The following is a 27,504-nucleotide window of genomic DNA, read 5'->3' on the forward strand; positions in this document are numbered from 1 at the left end:
ACTGCGACACATTTCTGACCCCATCCAGCCAGACAAGATGAGCTACATCGTCCGCCGTGGTCTCTCGACCTTGATCCCTCCCAAGGTACGAACACCCGATTGAACCATCACATGGCTGTCGCGAGCCTCTATTCAAGAAACTAATGTTTTTCACAGATCGCCTCCCCTAACGTGAGTTATCCGGAACACCTCATACCTACCGTTGCTCCCTACACCCTTCCCGGCCCCGTGCCTTCCCGAAGTCTTTTTCGTGCGATCTGAAGACGACATATCACGCCCATCCCACCCAAACCTGTCGCTAACTTTCATATACAGGCCATCGGTGCTGCCCAGGATGCTGCCCGCATGGAGCGCGTTGTGAACTTCTACGCTGGTCTTCCCCGTGGCCCTGCCCCTCAGGCTAAGCCTACCGGTCTCATCGGCCGCTACCAGGCCCGCTACTTCAGCGGCAAGAACGCCTCCGGTGTCCGTAAGTATTTGGAAATTCAATGTTTGGTAAAGTTTGAAGGCTAATTGGACAGCCCTTGTCCACGCCATCGGTGGTATCCTGATCCTCGGCTACAGCATGGAGTACTACTTCCACCTGCGTGAGTATCCTGTCGCCAAACATTTCACCTGATGAAAGATTTACTGACTGTTGGGTTAGGCCACCACAAGAACCACCCTCACTAAATCTTTTCTTTGGATCGATTGATTGGAAGGAGGATTGATGTATATACTGCGTCCTCTGACCCAGAGCAAGGCAGTGTGTAGGAATTAGAGAGAATTTTTGAACCTCATCGTTTCATTATTCTGATTTTCGGTTGTCGTAGCTTTCCTGGCACCTGAGATGTATTCTATAGATCATGTTGTGGCGTGACCCTGTCTCCGCTCCGATGTATCGCTCAGGGACGGCATCTTCATAGCCAAGTAGTAGAATCTAAGACAAGTGACGCTGAACTGAAAAAAGAGCTCTTTTCCATGCTCTTGAATTCCTCACTTGTACGTCCTAAGACCTAGATCTGTGGAAAACATGCTGTGGTAGGTGAAGGTCTCAGCTACGACTGGGACCGCGCTAACCGAAAACAGCCAGCCCTCAGCTTCAAACCCGAGATCGCCTCAACAGAGCCAACCCTCCCATCCATCACCACACCCACCCTTCCGCCTTTCTCGATCCTCTCCTCCCCATCCCGGGACTTCCTGGGCCTGTGGAATATCTCACGCGTCTTCCGAGACCCGTTCTCTACCTCCGCGCACGCTGTCACCATCGAGCTCCTGGGAGTTGGCCGCCCGACTTCCACCTACCTGGTTGTGGAATCCCGATCTTCCAGGGTGCAACCAGTCAAGCGAGCAGTTTTACAGTGGCGATCTCAGGGTTTTGACAGCCGGTACGTTGTTCATCCTGTCTTCTGGTTACAAGGCCAGCTGAAGCGGCCGCCCACTCGGGCTCCGCATCTCCATCCCCTCGGTGTTTTTACAAGCGCGGATCTGACAAATGCCGCCTTTTTTGGTCACTACAGACTCGAATATTGTTATGGCAGAGCAGAGCAGCCGCGATGTGGTAGATCAGACCCTGTCGGGCGGCGAGCCTTCGCCTTCCGACGTTCCTGCGAGCACTAAAGACAAGCAATCTGCCGAAGGGGACGCGGGGGGAGACAAACCATGTCACAACAAAATCCACAGCGCAAATCACATCTGATAATCACACCGAGCCGAGAGACGCATTAGGTTCTTTAGCCGACACGTTGGGTGACAAGGATGGCGGAAGTACTTCGATGGTAGGGTTTTCTTCGTCGCCGCGATATTGGACAACGGGATGACTGAACTGGTTGCAGGACTCTCCAAAGCAAAGCACCAGCCTGGTCGCTTCGAGGGCCCTCGAACTGAATGGAATAGCTTCTGCATCAGACGGCGGGGACGACACGGCTTCACTAGGTGGTTCGGAATCGGACGCTAGCCGTACAGATGGTCGCCATCACACGCGCACTGGGTCAGTCAAGAAGCCGACGTCTTTTAAGCCGGTTTCGTTTGCGAAGTTCTCGGTGCCAAAAGCACCAGGGACCTCCGCACCGCCCAAGGCACCGGAGAAAGGTACTTCTTTGTTCGCTGGTTTTTCATTTTGGCACGTCTCTGACATGTTAACATTAGCACCATCAATTCCTACGACTCCCATGGGTACTCCGCAACCTACTGCGCGGCCACGCTTAGTTCCGAAATCCACGGCTGCGATGCGGGATTCGTTGTCAAAGACGGGTCCAGGCGGCACGAAGCCTGGTGGGTCGGGTCCGGATCCGAACCAAGTCTGGAACAAGAATCGACGTATGTATCTCGTTGCAATGGGCCTTCTACTACTAAACTGACGCTTGGTGGTTGATATAGCCGTTCAGCCGGTACCCCCGAAGCATTTGACGGACGAGGAGCTGAAACAGCAGTACGGAATCCATATGACATCTCGAATTCAAGAAGACACCGGTGGATCTGAGGCGAAATGGGCCGATATTGACGATGATGAGGACGACTGGGCTCCGGAGACAATTGAGTGGACGGACGGTACCAAAGTCACTCTCGGTCAACACAACGAACCACAACCACCTCCTGAAGTATCCGAGCCAGAAGCACGAGAAGCGCCAATCACAGAGCCGACCGCAGTGCGAGACATTTCGAAGATGGCTGCCCCGAAGCCAACTACGTCCGTCGGGCCAAACCCTACTGTACTGAGGCTAGGAGCCAATGCGGAGCGGCAGGCGAAGGCCGCAAGCATTTCGTCTAAAGGAACAAATGACAGGGCGCCATCAGACTCTACGAGCCCGGCACCTCCGAGCAAATCTCCATGGGCTCCGTTACCTCCAGTCGAAAGAGTTTCGCCTGTGAATCATCCTGGCAATATTCCACCCACGCGTCCTCCTGTTCACCATCCTCAACCTCATCGTGACGACGCTCGGTATGCCCCCTTGCCACCGCAAGAGATTGCAACGGACGATTTCAATCGCACTTGGCGAGAAACGGCTCCAAATGCGCCTCGCGAGCTGTACAACTCTCGATCTGGTCGGTACGAACCTGTAGCTGATAATAGAAGGCCTTCGTATCGACAAGATCAAGGCCCTCGGGCTCCCAATGTGTTGCAACGAACTGGCCATGAGGCTCACGGGCCGGCCGAACCTTCTGCGGCATTCCAGACACAACGAACGAGCCATGATGGCGGCATGGGTTGGAACCGTCACCGTGCGGGGTCCAATGTCAGTGGAGGAAGCGGAGGGTTTGATCGCCGAATGTCTTTCGGTCGAGCAGATGGTCCTCCGAGGTATGAAGGCCGACGGGGCTCACAGGTCAATGGCTTGATAGATCCGGCGTTAATGGGCGGACATGCTCATCCTAACGCCCATGCCCACGCCCATGAGTCTCCTTCGCTACAGCATGCTACGCCTAGTTGGGGGCCGCGGCCGCCGACGCAAATGGATCAGGCTCCGCCGGCTCAGCAGCAACCAGCACCGGCAGCTGCGCCGGATGTGCCTCAAGAAGATCCTCTTGTCGTGCAGGAACGAATTATGAAGGAGAAGCGACTTGAGGCTAGACAACGTCGTCTGCAACAAGAAGAGAAGGAGAAGGCAGAGAAGGACGAGCGAATTCGTCAAAAACTTGCAGCTTTGGGTCCGGCGCCCGATAAACAACGCAAGAACAGTACTGAAAAAGCCCAGACGCCCACTGCACCACCTCCAGCTACGATCAGCTCTCCTCCCAAGCCACCCGTTCCTGAGCCCACTGGAGCGCCCAAGCAGTATGGGATGATGAAAGTTCATCATCCTGATAGCGTCAAGAGGCTTGTTGCCGCAAACGAGAGGGATCGCGTAGCTGAGAAACCGCACACTGAGAAGACGTCTCCTCGCACGCGTCGCGCTCCTTCGCCAAATCGCGATGCGAAACATGAACAAGTTCCTCCAGATAGTTTGAGCCAGCAAACGGACGCCAGTCCACAACAAGGCTCGAAGACTGATGAGCACGGCGCCCAGTGGCGTGGAAATATGAACACGGGCTCAACCTACACTCCTTGGTCCACCAATCCCAACTTGGCATCAACATCGCCATCGGTCAAGAATCCGTGGAAACCTCTGATTAGTGACAGAACATTGGGCAACGGGATCTTTGATCAGAGCCTCGGTGGTTTTACTTCTCGTGAAGTTCCTCTGCGGGGCCAGCTGGGTCTCGACCAGAGCATCATGCCTCCTCAGGCACTTTCAGCTCCACCAGAGGCTGCCTCAGTCTCCCCGCTTCCTTCCCCGGAAACCCGGAACGCCTCTTTTGATCCCCTTAGCCCTATCGGTCGTCCCGGTCCAATTGGGCCTCCGAGTTCACAAAACTCCCCATGGCAACCTGAATCTCGTGCCCGGGTGGATTGGGCGCTTGGAATAGCTTCCGCAAAATCACAGCTCAGCGTGAGCACGAAGAGGCTGAGAATTACCGCCAGGAATTTAATGTCAACCGTGAGGCTCGCGCAGCCGGTCCTTCTGTCACTCTCAATGAGACATGGTCTCAAGTGCGGCCCGACAGCGACGCTGGTCAACGCCGTGTCGTCAAGGTCTCGAAGGCGGTTGTTAACAAGAACGCCTCGCCTTCCAACCCCTTGACTGGTCTTGATGCACCGGCCGATGGCCTTCCAGGCTTCTCCGATACACACGCCCGTCCCCCTTGTTAGCATGCCAGCTCGCAGCTCGCGATTCTTCCCTCATGTGACGGAACAAGCCAAACGGCCTGTTGAGAAGGTTGTTGAATACCAACAACGAAGCCCGTCACCTCCACCTCCGGAGGAGATCTTCAGCCACCCTGTCTACTTCGGCGGCTCGGGTCGGCCCTTGGTCCATCTGCCAACCCCCAAGCCCGTAGTCAAATTGCCACCTAAGGGTTTGGCCGCTCAAGCTGCGCAAGTTGCCCCAGCCGCGCCAGCTGCAGCAGCTGCACCGCCTACATTCGCCTCCATGGCAGCAGCACCACCGCGAGCTCCAGTGCCGGCCTCAACTGCGATGTCTTGGCAGGAGAAGATCAACGGGCTCTTCGGCAAGAAGACCCCGGTCGAGAAGAAGAGCGCTTTGGCTGTAGCCTCGGCGACAAAGGAGCCTTTGGACGTCCAATTGCCCGTCGCGGCAGTTCCCGTGTCTTTGCCTAGCACCGAGCAGCCTTACCCTTCGGGAGACGGTGATCTTGCGGTCCGACAAGTGGACGAACAGGACGATATCTTCGAAGACCGTGAGCCCGGCTCTCTTCCAGGTGTCCGTGTCCCCATGATGGCACCCCCAGCGGCATGGCTCGCCGCACCAGCTCCGTCCCAATCACGATTGCGCGCAAAGAATTTGAAAACGATGCAGATCCACAGCGTGGAACCCTTCTGGATTGGTTTCGGTGATAAGGATCACGCCGGTAACATTCGAGCCTCGATCCGGCTGCCTGGTTCACTCATTTCGAAGACGATTAGTCTTCCGAAAAAGGCCGGAGCCCCAAATGCAATTCCGAAGCCGCAGCAGCGCAGCACATCCAACTTCAAGGCTCGGAAGGGGTCTAAGCCCCGCGATGCCGTTACAGCCACCGGGCCTAAGGATGCCGCGAAGAAGCCCTCTGTATCTCAGCAGAGCAGCGCGCCTTCGTCCTCGCCACGGCACAGTCAGTCCCGGACTGCATCTTGGGGTCCACGCCAAGGCTCCCGTTAAGAGGTCTATGTCTATTTTCTTTTGCGATCCCTGGGGCAACAAACTTGGTATCATTGCTCTGCAGGGTCTAGATCTTAATTGATCTAGACTTTCCCTCCCATACTCTCTAATCCCTCACTCTACCCTCCTGTGTCCACCTCCCTTATCTCCAAGCCACAAATTGCGGCAAGCAGACAGGCCAAACCACAGCTCTCGCCCCCTACCTCACAACCACCTCCTCAAAAGGCAACATGCGACATGGTCCCTCTATGTTATGTACTTTTTTCTTCTGCATCTTTCTATGCCCTTAGGCTGCGTGGGCTGCAGGCTTCTGGTTGAAAACAGTGAACACTGGGGACTTTGGAGTTGTTTTCAGGGCACTCTTTTTGGTTCGCCCTCTTGAGGTGATGCTTGTCGTTCAGGATCATTTGTTACCTCGTTCAATTCCTTGTCCTATCACGCCTCGGCCTCAGCCTATCAGTCCCGCTTGCTCGCCGAGTTGGCCCGGGCTTCCCTCTCTGCCTCTACTCCGACCCTTTTTGTATCATGCAGCCTCCCGAATTCATATCAGTGATTTCGAACTTCAATTATCGCTCTGCTGTAGATCATAGAATGTAGAGTTTCTCTCATTTATGTAGCAGCCGATGTCAATGGATGTATATGGTTGTGTCTGGGTTTCCATTGGAACAGCACTCCAGAGATAAGTGGTCTTTACGAAGCTGATCACGAAATATAAATTTCAAGGTATGAGACTTTAAATTCTCAGTGAAAAGACTGCTCGAATTGTTGTACAAGAAGAAAAAAGGTATCAAGTGAAAATCCCAGATCAACCAAAACACCACCATGGTTCCGCAACACCATATAAAACACCAAAGGAAGGCTCGTTTAGTCCCATGCGCCTCATTAGACATCTATCTCAACAATGGCAAATAAGAAGATCAAGTCACAAATTGCCAAAATTAGACTGGAGAACACCAGAGCATTCTCCTTACCAGTTCCAGGTCCGACTGGACGCAGTGAAAACGGGTGGTTTCCACTGAAGAGCGGCGGGGTCGATTTTGCGCGCACCCTTGATTTTCTCTTTTTCAAGACGCTTTTTATGCTCGCCAACGACATAGTCGGTAAGAACGATGACCCAATTTCCTTTCTGTTCGTTTGTCAGCAATCAAGTTCAAAATTGAAAGTGATAAAATGACTTACATGATATCGAAGCATATTGAAGACAACCAGAGTCTCATGAACGTCTTTTTCGGTCATTGACGTAAGAACAGCAAGTTCGTTCTCACTCATCGCCTCGCGACCTGGTTCCATCAACAGCTCGACAAGCGTTTCACGCCAGTACTGGCGGTAACCCATAAGACCCAGATCAGAGAGGGGTTTCTCGGGAGACCCAAGCTTGCCTTCACGCTTGCTAAGCTCATAACTGAAAGACATGAGCAAACGACCAAATCCACGGCGCTGGTACTGCGGCAACGTCAGAATACAAGCTAGATTGTAACCTTCGGCGGAGTCCTTTTCCTTAGAGAAGTAGCCGACGAGGTGGCAGCCTGTCTCGTCACGAGTGCACATGCAGTAAAAGAGGAAGGGGTCGACATCGTAATAGAGGGTTTTGTGATCGAGGAAAAGTTTGCTGAGGAGACATAAATTTCGGCACCAGGTTCGCTGGCGACGACCGTCAACTTCAAAGAAGGAGATGTTGTCGTCACGGTAGATTTCGTTGCCTGGAGGGTGGACCAATGTGCATTTTGCGCGGTGGCGCTCGAAGGCACGCTGGTTGTCGAAGTAGCTCAGGCAGAACTCGTCGATGTAGACCATGTCCACGTCGGAGAATTGATCCGGGTATGGGGAAAAGTACCACGGCTCAACTTCAAATTTGCCCATTTGCAGGCGAGTCAAGTTTCGGACGCGGTGGATTTCGGTTGGGTTTTGCGTCATACTGCCGCTTGTACGAAGGCGCTCAATCTCCTCTTCGCGGGTGATAACTTCGCCTGATGTGGTTTTGACCTCATCTTCTTTGGGCGTCGCCTCTGTACCGGCATCTGCCATTTCGACATCTTCTGAGTCTGCCTTGGGTGTGCCGACGGTCGATACAGCTTCGGATCCGAAGAGGGATGTGTCACCGGGTGTATCAGCAGTACGATTCTCTTTGCCGCCGGCCTTGGATGGTCGCGGCGCCTTGCCAACATTCAAATTCGTGCCGCCCAACGCATCAGGAGTCCCAGACACATCCCGGCTACCAGAGCGAACATTCTTCGGGACTTTACTAGGTGCCTTATTGTTGGCACTAGACTTTTTCTTGTCCGGCTTCTCAGGCGCTGGCCATTCAACCTCTTTAGTGAGGTCAATGCGTGAAGCATTGATCCATTCTAAAATTTCATTAGCATTCTGGTCATGCGAAGAGCATGCTGTAAAATTTACCATCAAGACGCTTGTTGAAGTCGACATAATGCACACTTTTGAGTCAAATGTTAGCTATATGAACGACAATCAAGCTTCGAGGTCCTACATACTAGAAACTGGGACCATCCTTGCGCTGCCGAATTGAAAGTATTTCCGCTTTCCGTAGTTCACCATCCTAAAGTCCGAGTCAGTAATGATATCACGTGATGGCTCAGGCTCTGCGCGACACCGGACCTTCTGCACCATGGCCTTCACACCGATTCTATCACGCCAGTCAGTACATGCGACCGATGAAAGTGGATTCTGAGAGCTCGGGGATAACTAGTGCATGCCCAACTCGCGCTCAAACTCACCTGACAGTATTGAGAGTGGCGAACCCTTTCTCGACGGGGTCGGGAGTCCCCGTCGCCTCGCCGTGGGAATCTCGGACGCCCATCGTGATCGACTATGCGATAACGCGGGCACCCAGGCAAGCTTGATAGATGTAATTCGATGAACTGGATGCGAAGTGCGATGGAAAGAGGTTGGTGGTGAAGGCGGAAGAAGGTGATCTCGCCGTGTTATGTCAGCATCCGGATGCTGCAACCTCAGATCAGAACCTTTATGGATGGCAATGTGTTTCTGCATGTCATTTTGTGATCAACATATCGCAAGTATTCGGTACTACCTTGCGTTTAGTGATCAACTGGATAAAGAAATGGACTGAATGCGCCGTCGGGAGGTTGATGACTACACAGGTGGCGTTGAGACCAAAGTCTCGTATCGAATGTTCAAGATATACATCCTTCATCTGGGTGCTAAATTTTCCTCAGTTGAGATAGCAGCAAAACTTGCAAGTTGCACTTTGACGACATGACTAGGTGATTTCATTACTAATTGGAACCTATTAGAGACTACAACCAAAAATATGATAAGAAGCAGCCCTGAAATATTAACAGCACAACAACTCCAATGCATTCGCATTATCCTCGAAAATGTAAACCTTGGGACCGTCCTAGTAATGGTACAGAAAGAATTCGCAATGGGTCATGACTATGAATTGAAAAAAAAAGCGAGTCCAGATGCTTGACTCAGTGCCAGCCATTGACGATAGCAGTGCCAGCAACCAGCTCGTCCAGCTCGTCTTTCCGGCTCCTATACAAATCTTGCGCTTCACGCTCGCGCCGCATGATAAATGACACATCCTCTCGCAGCTTCTCCAGTCGCCGGGAAATTGCCGCTTCTTCCGAGATCTGGAGAGTGCGGAAAGACTCCAGATCGTCTTGGGCTTTGGGAAGAGTGGCACTGGCTTCCAGAATCTTGGAGCGCAGTGTTTTAGCGCGGTTCTGGTATCCGCCGTAATGCAATGCAAGCTTCTTTTCAAGCTTGTTGCCTTTTTCGGCCGTAGCGAGCAGAGTTGCCTGTATGCTGTCGAATGTTCCGATCATGCGCTGCTCTTCTTGGAAGGCATCCTCTTCATCGGCGTAGATGTCCATGCCGGGAAGAGCCTTAGCATGGGCTGATGACCAGACATCATCAAATTTTTCCTGCCATTCTTCTTGCTGCTGCTGTGCTTCTGATGATGCAATCTCGGCCGCAATGGCAGCTCGGGCTGCGTCCATGAATTCATCACCTACGTGGACCAGCTCAGGAGCCTTTCCTTCGACCTTTGCGCCGGGCACCGGGTGTTGTCGAGAATCGTGGGCGATAAGGATGGCTGCTTCTCTGGCGATGAGACCCTCAATGGGGTCAGTAACATGGGCGGCACGCGCATTCAAGGCATCGAGATCAAGAACAGCAGGCCGAGGAAGACCGCGCTGATAAGCCTGTGACTGGCGCTTGAACTCAGCCTCGGCAGCCTTCTGACGAGCTTCTTCTTCTCTGCGATCACGCTCCGCTGCGTCTTCCGCGCTTAACTCAACGGCCGCAGCGGGCTCGGCAGTCTCAGAAGGAAGCTCTTCAAGTTCCCATTCGGACTCCTTCGGCTTGGGAAGCGCAGAGAGCTTACTGCGGATTGACTGACGCATGAAATTTTCATGCATCTTGATATCCCGAGGTGTATTACCAATAAGCTGGCCACCCTCGCCCTCACGGTTAAGGGCGAAGTGGTCTCTTGGTGTGCGCAGCGGAGTAGCACCGTGCCCAACACGGCCTTGCATGGGAGTTGCACCCATGCCGTTGGTTTGTCGGAACGGTGTGGCCATGGGGTTGGGCGTAACGATCTCTTGCCGCCGAGGAGCAATGCCATCGAAGCCTGTCGATGTGCTTCCCTCGTGGAGGGGAGTATTCTCGCCCCCGAGCAGGGAAGATTGTGTTTCGGTCAAAGCTCGGATATTCTTGATCTCGTTGGCGATGTGATCCTCTTCGGGTGCCGCACGTGGTGTGCGAATGGGTGTTGCTCCAACTATAGCACCGTAGTTTCCAATAAGTCCGCGGGTGGCTTCTTCATCACCAATCATCCGGCTGGCCTTATCTCCTGCCATACCCATTTTAATAATGTCCTCCATCTCACCTTCGCTGACTTGCGGCGCGGGCAAATTCAAGCCTCTGCGTTTGCTGCTTTGCTCTGCTTCCCGGATCTTCTGCATCTGACCTGCTCGTGCAGCAGCAGCGAATGCTTCTGAGTTGCCGCCTTTATCATTCTTGCGCTTCTTTCGCTCCGCGTCATCGTCCTGGTCACCCTTTCGCTTGTTGGCCAGTTGTTGCTTGCGAGGATCAAACATCTCTCGCTGGCGTTCGTTAAGGGTCTGTTCTTCGGTGGTATCATAAAATCCAGGGGCGGCCGGCTTCTCGAATGGAATATCTGCGTTATAATCCATCTGACCAGGCTTCCGCGTAACGACCTTGACGTTGATACCGGCGTGCTTCAGTTCTCGACGCTTTTGCAGCACAGCCAGTCGACGCGATTCCTCCAATTGGCGCTCTCGGGCCTTTCGCTTGGCCTTTTTACCCTGTGTGTTGGCGAGACGCGCACGAGCTTCACTGAGCATCTCCTTCTCATCTTCGTCGAGATCGATCGTATCAGGACGTGCAGGCTTGGATTCGGGATCAGGATCTAACTCTCCCGGGCGCAGGCGGCGAACATCGTCGGCACTGGGCGCGGCCGACTCTCCCCCTTCTGGTCCTCCCAACCCGAGCTCATCATTCTCACGAGCCTCCGCCTCATCCAAGAGCTTCTGATAGCGTTCAAGACATTGTGTAGCAGTGCGTCCAACGATGGGGGCAATGGTGCGCCATTGTGTGGGCATAAGCTTGGCTAGGTGCAACAGCTTCTCATCCTCCTCCCGCGACCACTCAACCTTGCGAATCCCGGGATCTAGCCATTCAATCCATCGCGCTTTGCATTGTTTCGGCGTTTTCCGAGCGAGGAGAGAGGACACTCGAGCCCACTGGTTCAGACCATATTTGGAGACCTGTCATCGAGTCAGTATTTGCACAATCCATTAAAAGGCCGCCGGGGGGGGGGGTGTCTTGTCCGGTAACTTACAGCGGCACGAAGCACCTCATCTTCGATATTGGTCCTAAGCGCTTGTTAGTTGAGCTCGGTTGGAAGATGAACAGTGACGAGAGATCTTACCAGACACCTCCTTTGACGACAGGCATGGCGCGCAATCGGACTTAACGCCCCGTCAAAATAGCAAAAAGTAATATTTGAACCAAAAGCCCACCACCGGGAATGAAATAAATGAAGGTCCCGCGGCAAGAAGGTGACGCGCAACGGGTAGACGTTGAGCTTAGGAGAAAAGCGACTTGCCAAGTCCGACGTGCCTTCACCGCCCGCCTTCGCCGCCCCCGCGTTAGTCAGCGCGTCCAGATTTTTTGGTTTTGGTTTTCGGTTTCTGCAAAAAAAAAAACGATAAGACTGCCAACCATGTCGTCGAAGCTGGATGCCCCCCAGCAATTCAAACAGCCTTCTCGCAAAGGCAAGAAGGCTTGGCGCAAGAATGTTGACGTTACTGAGGTGCAGGAAGGCTTGCGTCTGCTGAAAGACGAAGAAATCAAAGGGTAAGTTCACAATTGATATCTACATCTTGCAATATCGCTGACCTTAGATCAGTGGTGTTGTTGCTGAGAAACCTTCCGAGGAACTGTTCATACTTGACACTGTTGGGTCGGAGGATGTGCGCAAATCTATTTCCAAGAAACACAAGACGCTCAAGGCCGACGAAATTATTGCTCAACGATCTGCGATTCCCGCTATCGACTCCCGCAAGCGTACCAGCTCCATTGTCACTGACGGTGTCATCGAACCTAAGACCAAAAAGCACAAGAAGGACTGGGTCAGCCAAAAGGAATTGCAGCGCTTGAAACAGGCCGCCCGGGATGCGGACATCACCAAGAAGGGCAGCAACGAGATTTATGACCCCTGGGCGGATGAAGCCGACAATTCCGCCCCTGTCGAGGACCCCCGCTTCGACTTCTTGCCTAAGCCGAAGCCCAAGGTTGCCCCTGAGACTTTGAAACACGCTCCCATCTCTCTTGCCGCCAACGGCAAGCCCATCCCCTCCGTGAGCGTGCCCCGCGGTGGAGCTAGCTACAACCCTCAATTCGAAGAATGGGACCGCCTTATCCAGGAGTATGGCCAGGAAGCCGTGGAGACCGAGAAGCAACGTCTTGAGGAGGAATTGAAAGAGGCTGAGAAGCAGCGCCTTATTGAAGCCGCTCAGGGCGACGATGGCGAGGTCAAGTCCGACGATGAGAGTGCCTGGGAGGGCTTCGAAAGCGAATACGAGAAGCCCGAGTGGTTGAACAAGAAGCGACCCGAGAGAAAGTCCAAGACGCAGCGCAACAAAATCAAGCGACGCAAGGAAGCCGAGAGGCAAGCGAAGTGGGAAGAGAAGAAGGCGAATAGAGAGGCACAGCTTGAGAAGGCGCAAGAACTTGCCGAGAGAGCTGATCAAAAGGCTGAAGAGTCCGATGCCGATGACTCGGACGAGGGAGATGAGATGAAGTTGCGACGGAAACCTTTGGGCGGCAAGCTTCCGTGGGTTTTCACTTCTTATAACTATCTGTGTGCTTTAACTAACTTCTATAACAGCGCCCCCCAAAAGCGTCTGGAGCTGGTTCTCCCCGATGAATTGCAGGACTCTCTCCGTCTATTGAAGCCGGAGGGTAACCTCTTGGACGATCGATTCCGCACCATGATCGTCCAGGGCAGACTGGAGGCTCGTAAGCCCGTGAGCCAGGCTAAGAAGGCGAAGAGAAAGATTACAGAGAAATGGATGTCTAAGGACTTCTCTATCCCTGGCCTGTTCTGATTTTGATTTCTACTTGTTATTCACAATGGCGTGCATGGGTTTTTTGGACATGAACATACATCGCGGTCAAAAGCATTCGGACTGTTCCATAATTATCTGGGTCAAATAAGAAGAATTATCCTTTCAGACATTCAATTGGATGACTTGGACCAGTCATTGAACGTATAATTTAAACTAGAACCAATTTTTCTCAATCCAGTATTATCCCTACTCTGATATTGCCACTTTCAGAAGGCGGTGCAGGCCTCCGAGGCGCGGCTCTCCTTTTTTTGCCGTCCAAAAAAGTTCACGGCCAATTCTTCCAGGTATCTTACCACCGAGGATGTCTTAGCATTTGCAGACAATAACTATATCGGAATGGATACGAACGGTCTTTCCAGCAACTGGAAAAAGCTACAGGCGACTCTCAAAAAGACACCCTCGACCTCGACCTCCTCAATAGGGAAGAAACGCAAAGCCTCGGACCGCGACTCTGGACATGGAACATTGAAGAAACAGAAGCCCGGAAAGGAATATACAAAAACACGAGATACAATCACACCATATAAACGAAAGAGAATGTCCGAAGGAGCTGAAATCGCGGCGAACACTGCCGACGCAGACTCGACCAAGCCTGCTTTGCGGAGAAAGTCTAGCGCCGGAGTCTCTGCGCAGACTGAGACTGGATCGCGCAATGGGAAAGTGAATGAGGGCCGTTCAAAGACGTAAGATTTTCTTATTAAGGAGCATTCCTTCGCGTCTTGCTGTACACATCACTAATTTTCCTTTAGCGCCGAGGTTGGAAAATACGTTGCCATGGATTGTGAGATGGTAGGCGTCGGGCCGAACCCGGACAACGACTCGGTTCTTGCGAGGGTCAGTATCGTTAACTTTAACGGTGACCAAGTCTACGATTCATACGTTCGACCTAAGGAAATGGTGACAGACTGGAGAACTCACGTTAGCGGTATTGCCCCCAAGCACATGGTGGAAGCAAGAAGCCTCGAACAAGCTCAGAAAGAAGTTGCTGAAATTCTGGATGGCCGTGTCCTCGTTGGTCATGCCGTGAGCAATGATCTTGATGCTCTACTCCTCGGCCATCCTAAGCGGGACATTAGAGACACTAGCAAACATCCTGAGTACAGGAAGATTGCGGGCGGCGGCTCACCACGACTGAAGGTGCTTGCTGAACACTTTCTCGGCATCAAGATCCAGGAAGGTGCCCATTCAAGTGTGGAAGATGCACGGGCGACAATGGCCCTCTATCGCCGTGAGAAGGATGCCTTCGAGCGTGAGCACCTGAAGAAGTGGCCAATCAGAAATGCCCCTGAACCCAAAGAGAAGGGAGACACTACGAAGAAAAAGAATAAGAAGAAGAAGAAGAAGGGCAAGAAATGATAGTTCAAGAGTGGAGGAATTCATCTGAAGACGAGGCAAAGGACTGTATCTATTGTAGAGAGCTGCTTTGTATACCCCAAATTTGCATTCAATTTAAATAGAACTCACTTTGATACATTGAAACAGTTGTATTGCTTGTAATAGTTGAACGAATGATAGATGATACCGGTCATGCAGTTCAAGTAATTTATGTCCGCCCGCTTCCACTTAACGCGGCAAACGCGACGCGCCGCGACTTCGACCGCCAGAATTCACAACTACCTTGACGTCGGCAAAACGCACATCGCAACGGGAAATTGGGCTTGAAACCAGAGACTTTGGCTCGCTAAAACCTTTCAGATCCTCCTGATATCCTCTATTACTCCATCTCCAAGCCCAGACCCGTGGAAAGACGCTTGCGCAGAATTTCGTCCGACACTGCGATCGTACCCAATGCCAGACATGTACAGCTTCCAGAGCCCAAAGCCGGCTTCACAATCAGAGAATGAACATGTTCCTCAACTCACACCGAACATTCTTCCCTGCCGAATCCACCACGATGGCCCCATCGACTCTACGGACCGATTCTGGACGCCCTCCACTGACGCGAAAGGTAAATTCGCCTTTTTCCTTTACAGACGAATGTCTGGTATGCCATGGATTTGCCAATTAATCTTGTCAAAAGATAAAACACAATCGTCACACTTCCGCGGCCGCAAACTTCGAGGCCGTCGCGTCGCGATCCCAGAGGGATACACAGGAATTGTCGCGACGCCCACAGAGCGTGTCTCCCAACAACCAGTCAAGAACTCATCGGCAGAAGATGACGTAACAGAGCTTGAAGAGCCTGTCAAAATACTCGAGATGCAGGGTACGTTCGACGAGATGATGGTCTGGGGACACGAGGTTCTTCCTGCGGCAGATGACCCCTATGTCAAGGGTATTGAAGAATGGTTGCGGTTTGCTGAGACGGTACGTCAATCTGGTTGTTGGTAGTCGTGACTGTTGCTCGTCTTGTCGATCTGACTGAACTACAGATGCATGGAACCTCTGCGCCTGTGGGTAAGTAGGAGAGGAATTGTTGGTATGTTGCGTGGATGAGATACCCTTTTAAGATATGCCTTGAGCTATGATGGCGTCAACCAAGATTGATTTTCACTTTCACATTAATTTAATTGTTTCAATCTGAAATTGGAGTGATAATTCATAATGAAGTGTGGAACTTCTTGTATAGCTCAACTCGGGGACGGGTCTTATAGTGATGCGTCATCTGCAAATTGACCCTGGGATAGTACTGCACAACCTATGCTTCAACCACAGCCAATTGAATACTGACATCTCGAGCTTTATTTTATTGCACTTTTCAAATCAAGAGATGGTTGCTCAAAAGACGGCTGCTTCATCCCTATACAAGTCTGTGATAAGCTCTGACCGCCTACGAAGATCGATAACGATAGATTTCCCACGCCGCTCGTCTTTGCATTCCTGCTTCTACAGTTGAGAACAAAAGTCTCTACAAGATGGCAGGAGCTGCGACTACCACCAAGGCTGCCACAGAGGCATTAATTGCCAAATTTCAAGTTGATAAGCTGCTGAAGCAAGGTACCTTGAACTCAAACCAAACCCCGCGATCAAACAACTCACAATCACTACAGATCAACATGGCCGGCGAATTACCTTGCTAGGCACAATTGACGGCCAGCAAGGCATCCTCACAGCCGAGCGAACAGCCTTCTCCACAGAATCCCTCTCAGTCATCAAAGCCTTCCACGCAGCAATCTCAAAAGTCAACAACCTTGGGGACAATGACATCTACCGCTGGTACCTCGCATCCTCAAACGGGCCCAGCACAGAAGGATCAGACATCCAACAAGACCTCAAGCTCAATCTCATCTGGCCATGCACGGCGCAACACATTAAGAAATACTCCGATCAGCAGCTCCGCATGGTCACCGAGACGCCGGAGATCTACGCACAGCACGTGCGACCTTTTATACAAGCTAAGCGCGAAGAAGGCCGTCTGAATTGGGTGTTCAACATCCTGGAGGGTCGAACCGAGCAGGAGGATGTCATCATGCGTGATGATGGGCATGGCCCTGAAGATGCGTTCTTGATGCTCCCCGATTTGAATTGGGATCGGAAGACTATGAGCTCGTTGCATCTACTGGCGTTGGTGCATAGACGAGATATTTGGAGCCTAAGGGACTTGAAGAAGGAACATGTGTCTTGGTTAAAGTATCTGAGAGAAAGGGTACTTGAGGCGACAGTATCCATGTATCCTGATTTGGAGCAAGATCACCTCAAGCTCTATGTTCATTGTAAGTTCTTTCGCCCTTGTTCTTGGGGATAAAACTGATCTTCTCTGTGGCAGATCAACCGACTTACTACCATTTCCATATTCATGTCGTTAATGTGATGCTGGAGGCCGGCGCTACCCAGGCAACGGGCAAGGCATTTGGCTTGGAGAATCTCATCTCTCAGCTCGAGACGATGACTGGCGGAGAGGATGCCAGTCTGGCAGATGTGAGCTTGACTTATTACCTCGGCGAGGCAAGTGAACTATGGACGGATATATTTGCGCCGTTGAAGCAGGGGAAGAAGCCAGCAAGCCAGCCAGACAGTTGAGTCAGAATCGAATTTGCGCAGGAAATGGCAAGTATAATCAATTTATGCCAAAGTACCACTGCCATGAACAATACTGGGATACAATGACTCAAGTCAATGCAAGGTTGGCTTGAAAATTCGCGGGCTAGAGTGACTTGTTCGTATGCTATATTTCCACTTGTAATACCGGCGCCTCATCCACCACTACTTATCTCACTGCAGATGGGCTAGAGGGTCTTGTGCTATTTTATTGAAGTAGAAACTGTTTACCTCCCTCGCCGGGCGAGGTCGGTGGTATCGTTGAATCAGCATAGCTAGTTTGCGTGACAAAGGTATCTTTGCTACCAGGATAGACGAATCATTGAATGCAGTTACGTACTCAGTGGCGATGAAGGGAATGGTTTCGGTGGATTCGCTTCTAGTGGAAGGAAGGAATCTAAATCTAGTTTTGTATTGAACTACATAAGTCAATTGGCTAAAGATTTTTTGATACCCCCAAAAAAGGGACTGAAGAACTCATTGCAAATCTCCGGAGCTCACAACATTTTGCCTTTGACTGAGCCTGGAACAATGCATCGACGCTGGGAAGAAGACGACCACGCTCATGTCTTTCAGTCTCCGCTTCGCAATGCCCACGCATCGTCTTGGCAATCTGGAATCCCTGACACTGTCCCAGAACTTAGGCTATGCTAAAAGAGGTGCAGATGAAAAGTTGAAACTACAAGAATTATTATCTCTAAATACATGTCTGGCGCTTTGCCTCGTGACTTTAGCCGTTCAAGATGTACTTCGTGACTTGAGTATCTCTCAATTCGTCAGTACCTGTCAATGACCAATCTACGAGCATATCTGATTCACGCATCCTGAAGTCTGCCCCAGCTGGGTCAGGGTCATGATGTAATTGAAGGTCAGGGATAAACCTTGAAGGCATAGGCAGTTGAACTGGGTAACGGCCAAGGAAAGGCTCTCAAGTGGCATTGTGACCTTGTTCTTACATTTACCATGACAAGTCTCGTTCGTTTTACTCGAACGCACGGATTTGACCAGGAAGAAGATAAGATGTGTGTTCATCGAGGATCGAACTTCATACGATTTTTAAAACTTTCATTTGCCATTCATGTATCTAAAGATACTTGACTAGCTCCAAGATTCCAAACATCATCAAGCATCTTAATTATTATAGCGTGTAAAAGACCATAAGAGCCCCCATCTACCTTGACGTGTATGGGTAGAGAGTCATCGAAACGCCTTTAGTGTAGGCGGGCCGAAGCGGAGCTGGTAGAAGAAGCGCTACCCTGGAAAGGGGTAGAAGAGCTAGCACCGGCGCTGGAGGTAAGGTTGGCCTCCAGAGGACCAATATCCAGAGCGCCGCAAGGGCTGGTAGGCGCAGAAACGCAGCCGCCCAAGTAAGATCCCAAGCTGCCAGTGGAGTTGCCAGTCATGAGGACCTGAGTGGGGCTGTAGGCAGAGACCAGAGAGTCGGTGTTGGACTGGAACATGGTGGAGTTCAGGCGGCTACCGATATAAGTAGCGTGAGCACTGTGCTCAGCAGCGAGACGAGCCAACAGGAAGGCGACCTCGGGCGATGTGGTGTAGCCAGCGGCACCGATGAATGCACCAGAGAGGGTGTACTCGAACTGGTAGGCGTACTGGACAAACGCGGAGATGTTGCTGACAGTAGGATAGGTGTAGGAGCACGATGGCGCACTGAAGCCGGGGGGCCTTGGAGCCGAGCTCGCGAACGGCCTCCTCGGTCAAGTTGTTGAGGCGCTGAATACCCTCCAGGTTCGACAGAACCTTGGAGGCGCTGGTGCTGTTCGAGACCTGGGCAGCAACGGTGGAGTTGAGGGCAGTCGATTTATAGAAGCCGTTCAGGAACCCGGACAGTGCATAGGTGTACTGGAGGACCTGGGTATCGCTAGAGGTAAGAGCACAGGCCGTGGAAGAGCTGCTCGCGGCCGAGGAAGAGCTACTCGCGGCGGAGGAAGAGCTGCTCGCGGCGGAGGTCAAGGCACCCCCGGCGACCAAGAGCCAGGTAATCTGAGAACCGAAACGCATGGTGTATGGAAATTAGGCGGAGGTCGACAATCCAGATTCTAGTGGATGGGAAGTGGTTTGAATCAAAAGAACTTGTTGGATCTAGGCGATGCTAGATTTTATAGCACATGGTTTGCAAACTGGGTTGGTGATGTCTTCATTGCTGCCTGCCTGGCAGTCTATTCATCATACGAAAGATTCTTCATCCCAGGAGACGCATGCAGCGATAGACCCATTTTCCATATCATCCGCTTCGCCTGTAGAGTTCCCGAAACATGTCGACCCTTGGGTTTACTTTGAAGCTTAAATCACTCGAGCGGTCTAGAATGCGCCTTGCAGGCAATTAGCGTAGTATTCCGTGCTAATCGACATGATGCACAATTCATTGGCATAATATATTGCAGATATACATATTTCAACCTGTTTCAATGCTGGAAAATTATTTTATTGTTAAGTATGTAGCTGTTTCAGCATTGTGTTGAGCGTGGCGTTGTGCTATAGTTGCCGACGTCATCGCGAACAATCTGCGTCACGACTTCCCGCGACAGCTCTGAGCTCCTTCCAACCTACCAAAATCTACAGAACCAAGTCGGAATTAACCGATGAAAATTCAATTCATGTTCGTTAGCAACTTCTAGGAACGTCACATACTCGGGGCAAATGACGACTAGACGGGCTGCTGTGAACTATCATGTCCTTGAACATCGCCACCTCAGGTCCTTTCGCAAGAGTTTATTCGACACGTCGGGTTCGCCGGCATGAGTTTAGCATCCGTTTGACTTCTCGTGGTCCAAGCTGCGCTCGTCTTTGAATCTTGATCTCTGACTTCCGCCTACAAACAGGGTCAAACCCCCGATACACCCGAATATAAAGATCAGGGTATATAAAGTGAAAGCCACTTTACCGAGCACATCCGAGGCTACCGCCTGTGGCAAAATCTTCGATAATGTAGCAAATATCATGTTCAAATCGCAGTATCAGTTGCTAGCTAAAGAACCTTGCTCGAGGTACTTACCCAGGAACGTGTTTAGGATTTCGTGCTTAAAGGGTTGACGAACGAGAGCTTGCATAGCTTCCCCCCTGAAACCTCTTTGAGTTGGTATTCATTTGCAAGAATCGTTCGTGATGGTCTTGCCACCGTTCTTCCCACTGGTGTTTGGATAAGGCAAATGTGACAAAGATCATACACCGTTCAATCGGTACGGCAACTACACGGTTATGGGTAACTGGACCCCCTTGGAGGCTATGGTTAGCCAGAATAAATTTGAGCCAAGAAATACTTCAATGACGCCCACTTTTTTTTGCATACGCGTCTTAAGAATAGTGGCCGGTTTCATCTGGGGACTGCGTGGAGATATAAATCGTGTGAGGATCCTGGCGATATTTACCCGCACTGAAGAGGGGAGGGGGGGAACTCACCTGGGCACTCAAAGCTTACAAGGTGGCAAATCAATTTCCTAACTCCTTCGAACCCTCTATTGAACTGAGTCACTACACTTCTCCATGCATGACAGCAGAGGCGTTGGGTCGCTTCATTCATCTAGGACTCTTTCAGCGATGCCTCAGCTATGCATTCCGTTTTGCATTCACACCCCTGCCTACCAGAATCACCCTCTAGTAGCGAGGATGAGTAGATGAGACTGAACACCGGGGAGGCGTCCAGATGAGTAAGTCTATACTCATCTCATCAAGTAAGAAAAGTATTGATAAAGCCAATTTGCTCTCTCTTTTCAACGAGATCGATTGTCTTATGTAATGTGATATTTGACCGTCGTGCCCCAGCTGTTCTTTTGCAATCCCAAGGTATTACATGTCAAAATTATGGAGATGGGAGATGATCTTGGCGTCCATCAAATACGTCGCTTACCCACCCAGTAAATTCGGCTTTTCTTATGGGAAGAAGGTGCTTGGGTGCCAGAAGAGGAGGGGAGCAAAGAATTGCAGTAGAGACCTCCATGACCCTAGCAAATATCTCCATTGGCGCGTTAGATCGACTTAGCGTTCGGAGATCGTCGGACGTCGGCGTCGTCACACAGCGTAACCCTATTCGTACAAGGCTGATATGCCAGGCTTGGCAATATGACAAAAGGACAAGTTAGGCTGGTATAGCCACTATTCAAGTGTGCTGTATTCCTGTTCAGCTTTCTTTGTATGCAACGTGGCCATCGTGCTTCAATGACTAGTGGGGCACGATTTATATCCTCAATGCTATCACATATGATCGATCGATCGCTCACTTTGATTCCGACGCAAGATGTGGCCGAGCTCAGTCGAAGCCTGTCGATCTCTTTGTCTTTAGATAGCTCCTGAGTAAGCGTAGTGGTCCAGTGTAACTCACATTCTCATGGAAATAATGAAAGACAATGTGCCTTCTAATGATGTGCCCATGCTGGGTAAGGGCATTTACAACTCCCAGTCGCAGCTTCAGCGTGAGGCGATGTTGAAAGTCCTACCAATGCTCGAGAAATCTGCCCAGCAACTTAGCCACCAGTCATATCCCACAGACAGACCGCTGAGTATCGTCGACTACGGCGCAGCGCAAGGAAGTAATTCGTGAGTACTTGCACCGTTTGCACGCAACATTTAAAACTAATGCTCCCTCAACTAGCATCGAACTCATGCAAATGATCATTCAGAACCTACCAAACGAAAAGCTCCAGCTTCTCTCCAACGACCGTCCAAACAATGACTTCAACACCCTCTCCACGACAACAGCAGAATGGACCAACTCTCTCATCAATCCTGCTTACATAGGATTGATCCCACGAAGCTTCTACAACCAACTTCTTCCCGCCAACTCCGTCGATCTAGCCTTTTGCCTCACATGTCTCCAACACCTCAACGACATCCCGGCAACGCATGATGAGAACCTTCAGCGGTTCCCGGACGCGGAAGCAAGACATCAAAATCAAGCACACGACGATCTCCTTCTCTTCCTAGAGCATCGAGCTATACAAATGAAGCCTCAAGGCTCGCTCATTCTCTGCTTTTCAAGTACGTCGGCCTCAGGTCATCGGAACCTTAGCGGTATCATCGCATCATGCTATGACGCAGTCAGAGAGATGGCCACAGACGGCCGACTCTCCAGGGAAGTTGTCGCAGCATTCCAAGATCCATTGTACGAGCGTACCATGGACGATGTGCTTGGTTCACTTGGTGAAGTCAGCGAGTCATGGTGCACACGGGAGATCTTTGAAGATTGGGTGTTCCATCCGGCGATTGGAAAAATGGAAACGACGGAGGCGCATGGAGTTGAAGAGCTGGAAGCTAGTCAGAAGTATGCGGATACGGTTGTTGATTGGTTTATGGCTGTTCTTGGAGGGTTCTTTCGCAAAGCGCTGAGAGTTTGGTGAGGGGAAGATGTATGCGGAGGAGATGGCAGATGTGCTTTACGAGACTTTTGTCACGAGGGTCAAGAAATTGTTTCTCCAAAATTATAGAGACGAGGCGGCCTCAATGTCGTTTATATTTGTTTGGTTACAGCGGTCTTAGATTACTTATCTAGCCGTCTTCAGGGTCGTGCTCAACATGCAGGTTAGCACGGGTGGACATTCTTAGTTCCGGACATACCACGCGTCTTTGCCTCTGCCACATATCAGTGCTATTACATGTTCATCGAGTTTTACGGGGTTTTGGGTACTAGCAAGAAGTGAAGTACAAGAAGTGAAGTACTATACAGAGCCAAAGAAGTGAAATTTTCAAGTAAAGCACACCAAAGCCAAGAACATTCAAAAACCAATAATCTAGACATCTTCAGCATCAATCCATCGGGAACCCTCGGCAAATAGAAAATTCATGCCAACCAACTCTACACAATGACCCTCACGAAAATTTAAAAGTCACCCGCAGTGAAGCAGCAAATGTAACATCCCAGGCCAGACCTGTAAACCGGCTTCGTCTACACAAAGTTAGTATTCGTTAACTCCACCATCCAACAAAAAAAAAAAAAAGACTTACCGTAGGCATCTCACACTGCGCCTCCTCCTCACTAGAATAGCACTGACCCAAACAGAAGGCATTTCCCTCATCAGAGCCGTAATTGGAGTTCAGCTGCACAGGTGCAATATTAGAACCCGGCGCCAAAGGAGCAATAGGCGCGATACCGCCCAGACCAGGCGCCTGAGCCTGGGCGGGGTGGAAAGCCGGACGCTGAGGCTGATTGAAGTGGCTCAAAGCCTGCGAAGCGGCGGGGGAAGCCTTGGCCATGGAACTGATCGGGGTTGAAGAGGCCATTGTGACCATTGAGCTCATGGGCAAGTTGTACATGTCCGAGTACGGAGCCTGCGAGGGCATGGCATAAGGCGTTGACATGGCCGAAGCAGACATGGAGAGACTGGCATACATTGAACCCTGAGAGTACATGGGGACGTCGGAGTATATCGGCAGATTAGGATGTGGTGCCAACGGGGCGTTGGACCATGCTACCGGGGCGTGGGACATCGATGCCTGCACCTGTGTTGAGGAGGGCTTGTGCATCATTGACAGGGCCATCTCAGAGGCCATTGAAGAAACCAGAGGCGCCATGTAGGCTGGGATCTCGCGGTTGGCGGCAGGACCGTCGGCTGCTGGGCCGTGATTTGCTGAGGCGTGCTTGTTGAAGAGGTTTGGGTTGTGGATGCCCACTGGGTTTAAGGGGTCCGCGTGCAGTGCCCAGACATGGCCTGCTAACAGAGAGGTTGAAAGGGTAACGACCGCTGTCAGCTGCATCTTGATGGTTTCGGGTGTCGTTGGCAGTTAGTGAGGTTATAAGATAGACCGAGATGTCGCAGTCGGCGGCGATGGGAGGAAGAAGAAAGAGATCGTTTACACTGATCAAATAATATTAGCATGACCATGGCTGGCAAGGGGTCTTGTTTTGGCAGTCGTCGTAGGTGCATATTTGGTTTTGCGCGTGTGGAATGCAGGTTGCAGACTGGCATGCTACGGATGAGAAGAAGATACGCTTGTCTGGGTTCAAGGCTGTCCCAAAAAAATGGTGTCATGAAGTTCATGGTATATGAATATGAATGATTGACTTGTGGAAGACTCATTCATGATATCTGGAATTGTTAATGAGATGAATAGTAAGGATGCAGTCCAGCATTCCACGCGTACTACTCATTGGATGGCTCGGCGTTTCGTCCGTCAGACTTCTTCAGAAATTATCACGTGATGTGTATTTTATTTTGACGGTTTCATTGAAGATTTGTCTCTCGATAGTGCCGAGTTGATGTGCTATAGAATTGACGGGGTGTAACGCATGTCGTGGAATGTTCATGGGGCCGATGCCAAGACTATGGGGCTCGGAAATGGAATCCGCAGCGTTAAAATCTCGAATATACACTTCCGATCTCTTACTCACTTGCAAATGGATTTGTCTAGAAAAATTGCTTAGACCCCCTACACACAATCACCAAGTACTGATACCCTGAATACAAAATAAACCCAAGGTAACTTTGAAGCAAACCACGGCATGAACCTCGTGGCTCGCCACTTCGCACGTCACACGATTATGTGGCGCAGGAACCGACAAGTTTTCGATCGTTGATACAGAAACCAAAGTTTCGTAGCAAAATGAACCTTGCAGAAAGCTGGTGTAATGAAGTAAGTAGTTTCAAAAAATACCATGGCTCTGCTCGTAAAAAGTCGCGCACAGATAGCGGTCGTACTAACTCACAACGCACTACAGAAAAAGCTCGGGACACCCAGCATATACTTGTACGAAAGGGTGGTCGAGGTCCGCCTCTGACCCGTCCTCGAAGCTCGGAGCTCGGAGCTCTAGAGTGCTCGAAACGCACTTGGACAGGCTCATTCTTGCCTCAGCCTGTGGTCATCAACAGGAGCTCAGATGTGGCTGTTTTATTCCCCGTATCATCAGCTTTTGGCCACCCAATCATATCCTGGTTCTTTTTGGTGCCCTGGTTAGTCCCTTCCTTTGAAATAGGTTTGTGATAATAGTCGAATGGTAAGGTCCGGCCATCGCGCAGTGTTGAACCTGCTGACCTAGGCCGGGATCCCCCGAACGATTCATATTCGCAGGGGTACGTTTGTACCTAGGCATTGCAAATGTTGGGCGAGTCGGCGCCGAGAATTCCGTAGTCCGCAGTTGCGGGTTTGCGGCTGAGAGCTGGGTACGGAGTACGAGACCAATGTTTACTCTTCGCCAATTCATAAGTGCCTAGATATTCTAGGGTAAGCCATAATGAGTGAGACCTTCCGACAGAAGCCTGTTTTGAACAATATCTTCACAGAAAGCTGTGATTCTCTGCGCTTCTCCGTTCATCGAGGTTGTTGAAAGATTATCGCCCCTGTTCTCACGGACCAGGTACATAATCCCACAACATTTCAACCAAGTGGCAGGATAATAGGGACCTTGGAAGTAAAGAGCCACAATCATATGATTTCCATTTTCTGATGATGGAATCTCAGAAACACGAAACGTAAACCCGACGCTCGATTTGGACGCCTGCCGTGAGGTGGAGTCTAAGCCCCAATGATTTCGCCAGGAGCACTTTTCCTCCTCATATGTCCAATTGGTGCCGCTGAAAGTTTTCGCAATATGCATTCCCATCTAGCCCTCGCTTTGAGACTGAGGAACAGCTGGCTTTGCCTCTCAAGTGTCCATGTCCCCATGCGTACTCCCTCATGATGATGTCTGGACAGGTCTTGTGCCAAGCAGATTCACCCCTGGGTACGAAGGAAAGCCTGACTTTGCATCAATGGTTGGCAAGTACGCCTCATAGATAAGGCGTGGTCAGCATTCTGCTCGGAGGGAAGTTGCATTGTTCAGAGGCCTGTCACTTCCCAGCCTCAACACCCCCTGGTCCATGACGATGGTCTTGATGGAGGCCATCATCATCGATCATTTTCTGCAGCCAGCCTCGGTCCATTTGTCTGTTACCCTTTTGAAAGGTCTGGCCTGACATGAAATAATTAAACCGACCGTGACGCTGGTCCCATGCTGCCAACACAAGGCTCAACCTCGGTGCACTGAAATCCGAATAACAGCGCAGATTCCCCTTTAAAAGATTCTTAGATCCCTCTCTTTCCCACAGTCTTGCTGTCTCGCAGACCATCGAACATCCTTTGTCGTTTCTCCATTAGAAGGCAAAAATGAGTCGTTGCTCATCGGAGTCAGATGAAGGGACCGAGATGATCAATGCTGGACCACTGTTGCCCAAACGAGACTGACCAGTACGTGTCTTTGGAGTCAGCACTGCAGTATAGTCTCGATGACCAGCACACGTTTATCCTCCTATCATACCCTGGGTCTATCGACAAGATTCGCCTCGAGTCTGAAAAGACTGCGCGACCTAGCGGTTGATTCGACCTTTGGCCATGATTTCGCCACCAATTCCTCTATCGGGAAACTTCAAGGACTCATTCCCAAACAATCTGTGGACGGCCCCAGGATACCCTGGTGATGGATCGAGATGATCGAATTTGGCATCCGCACCGATAAATGCTAAATGAAGCACCTCTCACTGGGCATTAACGCAGCATAGTCAACGCTCCAGCACCCGTTCCACCCATCCATCTCATACCATGGGATCTTCAACAAGATTCATGATCAAGATGACAAGGCCGCCCGAAATGGGTGTCGAGTCAAGTCAGATTGAGGCAAGAAACTAGCACAACTGGCATTATTTCAATACTGCATCACCAAACCGAGGCAAACAACAAATTCGGAAGGAGCCTTACGAGATCATCCATCATCGTCTTTATGGCTTCAATCGATTCGAATCAGTGAATACGGCCGATCGCATACCACCCGGGACGAAAGCGAGACTCTCCGATCTTTCTCGTCACAATCCGAGTGTCGACGACAGGATCCCGCACACCTCTCTTTCGTCGACATCTGAACAGCATAGTCCTTAATAATGTCTCCCAGTTGAACTTGAAGAGTCTCCGTGGTCATATCTCTTCATCTGTCTCTGGAAAGACATGACAAAGATTGGGCAGTCGTTGAGGTATTGCCTGGTAGGAGACTGCATGATCATCTCTCCGACTCATCTTGCATTGTATCCATAATCTCTTGCCGACTGAGCAGGAAAAATGGAAAGCAAACCAAGTTCTTCGCGATCAATACTCGACCGTAATTTTGCGAGATTGGCTGTCATGGGCGATGTCCTCGACACCAGATGGATGCGAGCTGTTTAGAGGCCCAGTACAATGACAAGGATGAAAAAAGTCGATCTCGACAAGCGCTGAGAAAGACAGCTGTACCATATGGCCCT

The 27,504-nt window shown here is 50.9% G+C and overlaps 13 protein-coding genes across 13 annotated transcripts; 9 read left to right on the forward strand and 4 right to left on the reverse strand.

Moving 5' to 3' along the window:
- Positions 1–37: 37 nt before the first annotated feature.
- N7477_005471 (F1F0 ATP synthase subunit f) lies at positions 38–672 on the forward strand (the record flags this gene model as incomplete). Its single annotated transcript, XM_056967134.1, has 5 exons — positions 38–85; positions 157–171; positions 316–469; positions 522–587; positions 647–672. 5 exons carry the CDS (start codon positions 38–40, stop codon positions 670–672), a joined length of 309 nt encoding a protein of 102 aa, XP_056821888.1.
- A 288-nt stretch (positions 673–960) lies between these two features.
- Positions 961–1,599, forward strand: N7477_005472 (uncharacterized protein; the record flags this gene model as incomplete). The annotated part of the gene is made up of 2 exons (XM_056967135.1): positions 961–981; positions 1,069–1,599. The coding sequence occupies 2 exons, from the start codon at positions 961–963 to the stop codon at positions 1,597–1,599; spliced, it is 552 nt and encodes a 183-aa protein (XP_056821889.1).
- Positions 1,600–2,423: 824 nt separating this feature from the next.
- Positions 2,424–4,601, forward strand: N7477_005473 (uncharacterized protein; the record flags this gene model as incomplete). The annotated part of the gene is made up of 1 exon (XM_056967136.1): positions 2,424–4,601. One exon carries the CDS (start codon positions 2,424–2,426, stop codon positions 4,599–4,601), a length of 2,178 nt encoding a protein of 725 aa, XP_056821890.1.
- Positions 4,602–4,670: 69 nt separating this feature from the next.
- On the forward strand, positions 4,671–5,675 carry N7477_005474 (uncharacterized protein; the record flags this gene model as incomplete). The annotated part of the gene is made up of 1 exon (XM_056967137.1): positions 4,671–5,675. One exon carries the CDS (start codon positions 4,671–4,673, stop codon positions 5,673–5,675), a length of 1,005 nt encoding a protein of 334 aa, XP_056821891.1.
- A 967-nt stretch (positions 5,676–6,642) lies between these two features.
- N7477_005475 (NuA4 histone acetyltransferase complex catalytic subunit ESA1) lies at positions 6,643–8,490 on the reverse strand (the record flags this gene model as incomplete). Its single annotated transcript, XM_056967138.1, has 6 exons — positions 6,643–6,801; positions 6,855–8,020; positions 8,073–8,107; positions 8,165–8,229; positions 8,289–8,316; positions 8,408–8,490. The coding sequence occupies 6 exons, from the start codon at positions 8,488–8,490 to the stop codon at positions 6,643–6,645; spliced, it is 1,536 nt and encodes a 511-aa protein (XP_056821892.1).
- Positions 8,491–9,124: 634 nt separating this feature from the next.
- cef1 (putative cell division control protein (Cdc5)) lies at positions 9,125–11,636 on the reverse strand (the record flags this gene model as incomplete). The annotated part of the gene is made up of 3 exons (XM_056967139.1): positions 9,125–11,446; positions 11,521–11,554; positions 11,611–11,636. 3 exons carry the CDS (start codon positions 11,634–11,636, stop codon positions 9,125–9,127), a joined length of 2,382 nt encoding a protein of 793 aa, XP_056821893.1.
- A 268-nt stretch (positions 11,637–11,904) lies between these two features.
- Positions 11,905–13,291, forward strand: N7477_005477 (ribosome biogenesis protein NOP53; the record flags this gene model as incomplete). The annotated part of the gene is made up of 2 exons (XM_056967140.1): positions 11,905–12,038; positions 12,091–13,291. The coding sequence occupies 2 exons, from the start codon at positions 11,905–11,907 to the stop codon at positions 13,289–13,291; spliced, it is 1,335 nt and encodes a 444-aa protein (XP_056821894.1).
- A 357-nt stretch (positions 13,292–13,648) lies between these two features.
- On the forward strand, positions 13,649–14,668 carry rex4 (putative 3'-5' exonuclease; the record flags this gene model as incomplete). Its single annotated transcript, XM_056967141.1, has 2 exons — positions 13,649–13,995; positions 14,062–14,668. The coding sequence occupies 2 exons, from the start codon at positions 13,649–13,651 to the stop codon at positions 14,666–14,668; spliced, it is 954 nt and encodes a 317-aa protein (XP_056821895.1).
- A 432-nt stretch (positions 14,669–15,100) lies between these two features.
- On the forward strand, positions 15,101–15,717 carry N7477_005479 (ribonuclease H2 subunit C; the record flags this gene model as incomplete). The annotated part of the gene is made up of 3 exons (XM_056967142.1): positions 15,101–15,260; positions 15,333–15,619; positions 15,685–15,717. 3 exons carry the CDS (start codon positions 15,101–15,103, stop codon positions 15,715–15,717), a joined length of 480 nt encoding a protein of 159 aa, XP_056821896.1.
- A 450-nt stretch (positions 15,718–16,167) lies between these two features.
- Positions 16,168–17,272, forward strand: N7477_005480 (putative mRNA decapping hydrolase; the record flags this gene model as incomplete). The annotated part of the gene is made up of 3 exons (XM_056967143.1): positions 16,168–16,249; positions 16,303–16,965; positions 17,019–17,272. 3 exons carry the CDS (start codon positions 16,168–16,170, stop codon positions 17,270–17,272), a joined length of 999 nt encoding a protein of 332 aa, XP_056821897.1.
- A 1,229-nt stretch (positions 17,273–18,501) lies between these two features.
- N7477_005481 (uncharacterized protein) lies at positions 18,502–19,309 on the reverse strand (the record flags this gene model as incomplete). Its single annotated transcript, XM_056967144.1, has 2 exons — positions 18,502–18,922; positions 18,960–19,309. The coding sequence occupies 2 exons, from the start codon at positions 19,307–19,309 to the stop codon at positions 18,502–18,504; spliced, it is 771 nt and encodes a 256-aa protein (XP_056821898.1).
- Positions 19,310–21,641: 2,332 nt separating this feature from the next.
- On the forward strand, positions 21,642–22,641 carry N7477_005482 (SAM dependent carboxyl methyltransferase domain-containing protein; the record flags this gene model as incomplete). The annotated part of the gene is made up of 2 exons (XM_056967145.1): positions 21,642–21,841; positions 21,897–22,641. The coding sequence occupies 2 exons, from the start codon at positions 21,642–21,644 to the stop codon at positions 22,639–22,641; spliced, it is 945 nt and encodes a 314-aa protein (XP_056821899.1).
- A 479-nt stretch (positions 22,642–23,120) lies between these two features.
- Positions 23,121–23,995, reverse strand: N7477_005483 (uncharacterized protein; the record flags this gene model as incomplete). Its single annotated transcript, XM_056967146.1, has 2 exons — positions 23,121–23,186; positions 23,246–23,995. The coding sequence occupies 2 exons, from the start codon at positions 23,993–23,995 to the stop codon at positions 23,121–23,123; spliced, it is 816 nt and encodes a 271-aa protein (XP_056821900.1).
- Positions 23,996–27,504: the final 3,509 nt, after the last annotated feature.

This window comes from Penicillium maclennaniae (assembly GCF_028827695.1).
Source record: "Penicillium maclennaniae strain IBT 15551 chromosome Unknown utg000005l:1.0-2652337.0:1.0-2654196.0, whole genome shotgun sequence".
NCBI classification, from domain to species: Eukaryota; Fungi; Ascomycota; class Eurotiomycetes; order Eurotiales; family Aspergillaceae; genus Penicillium; species Penicillium maclennaniae.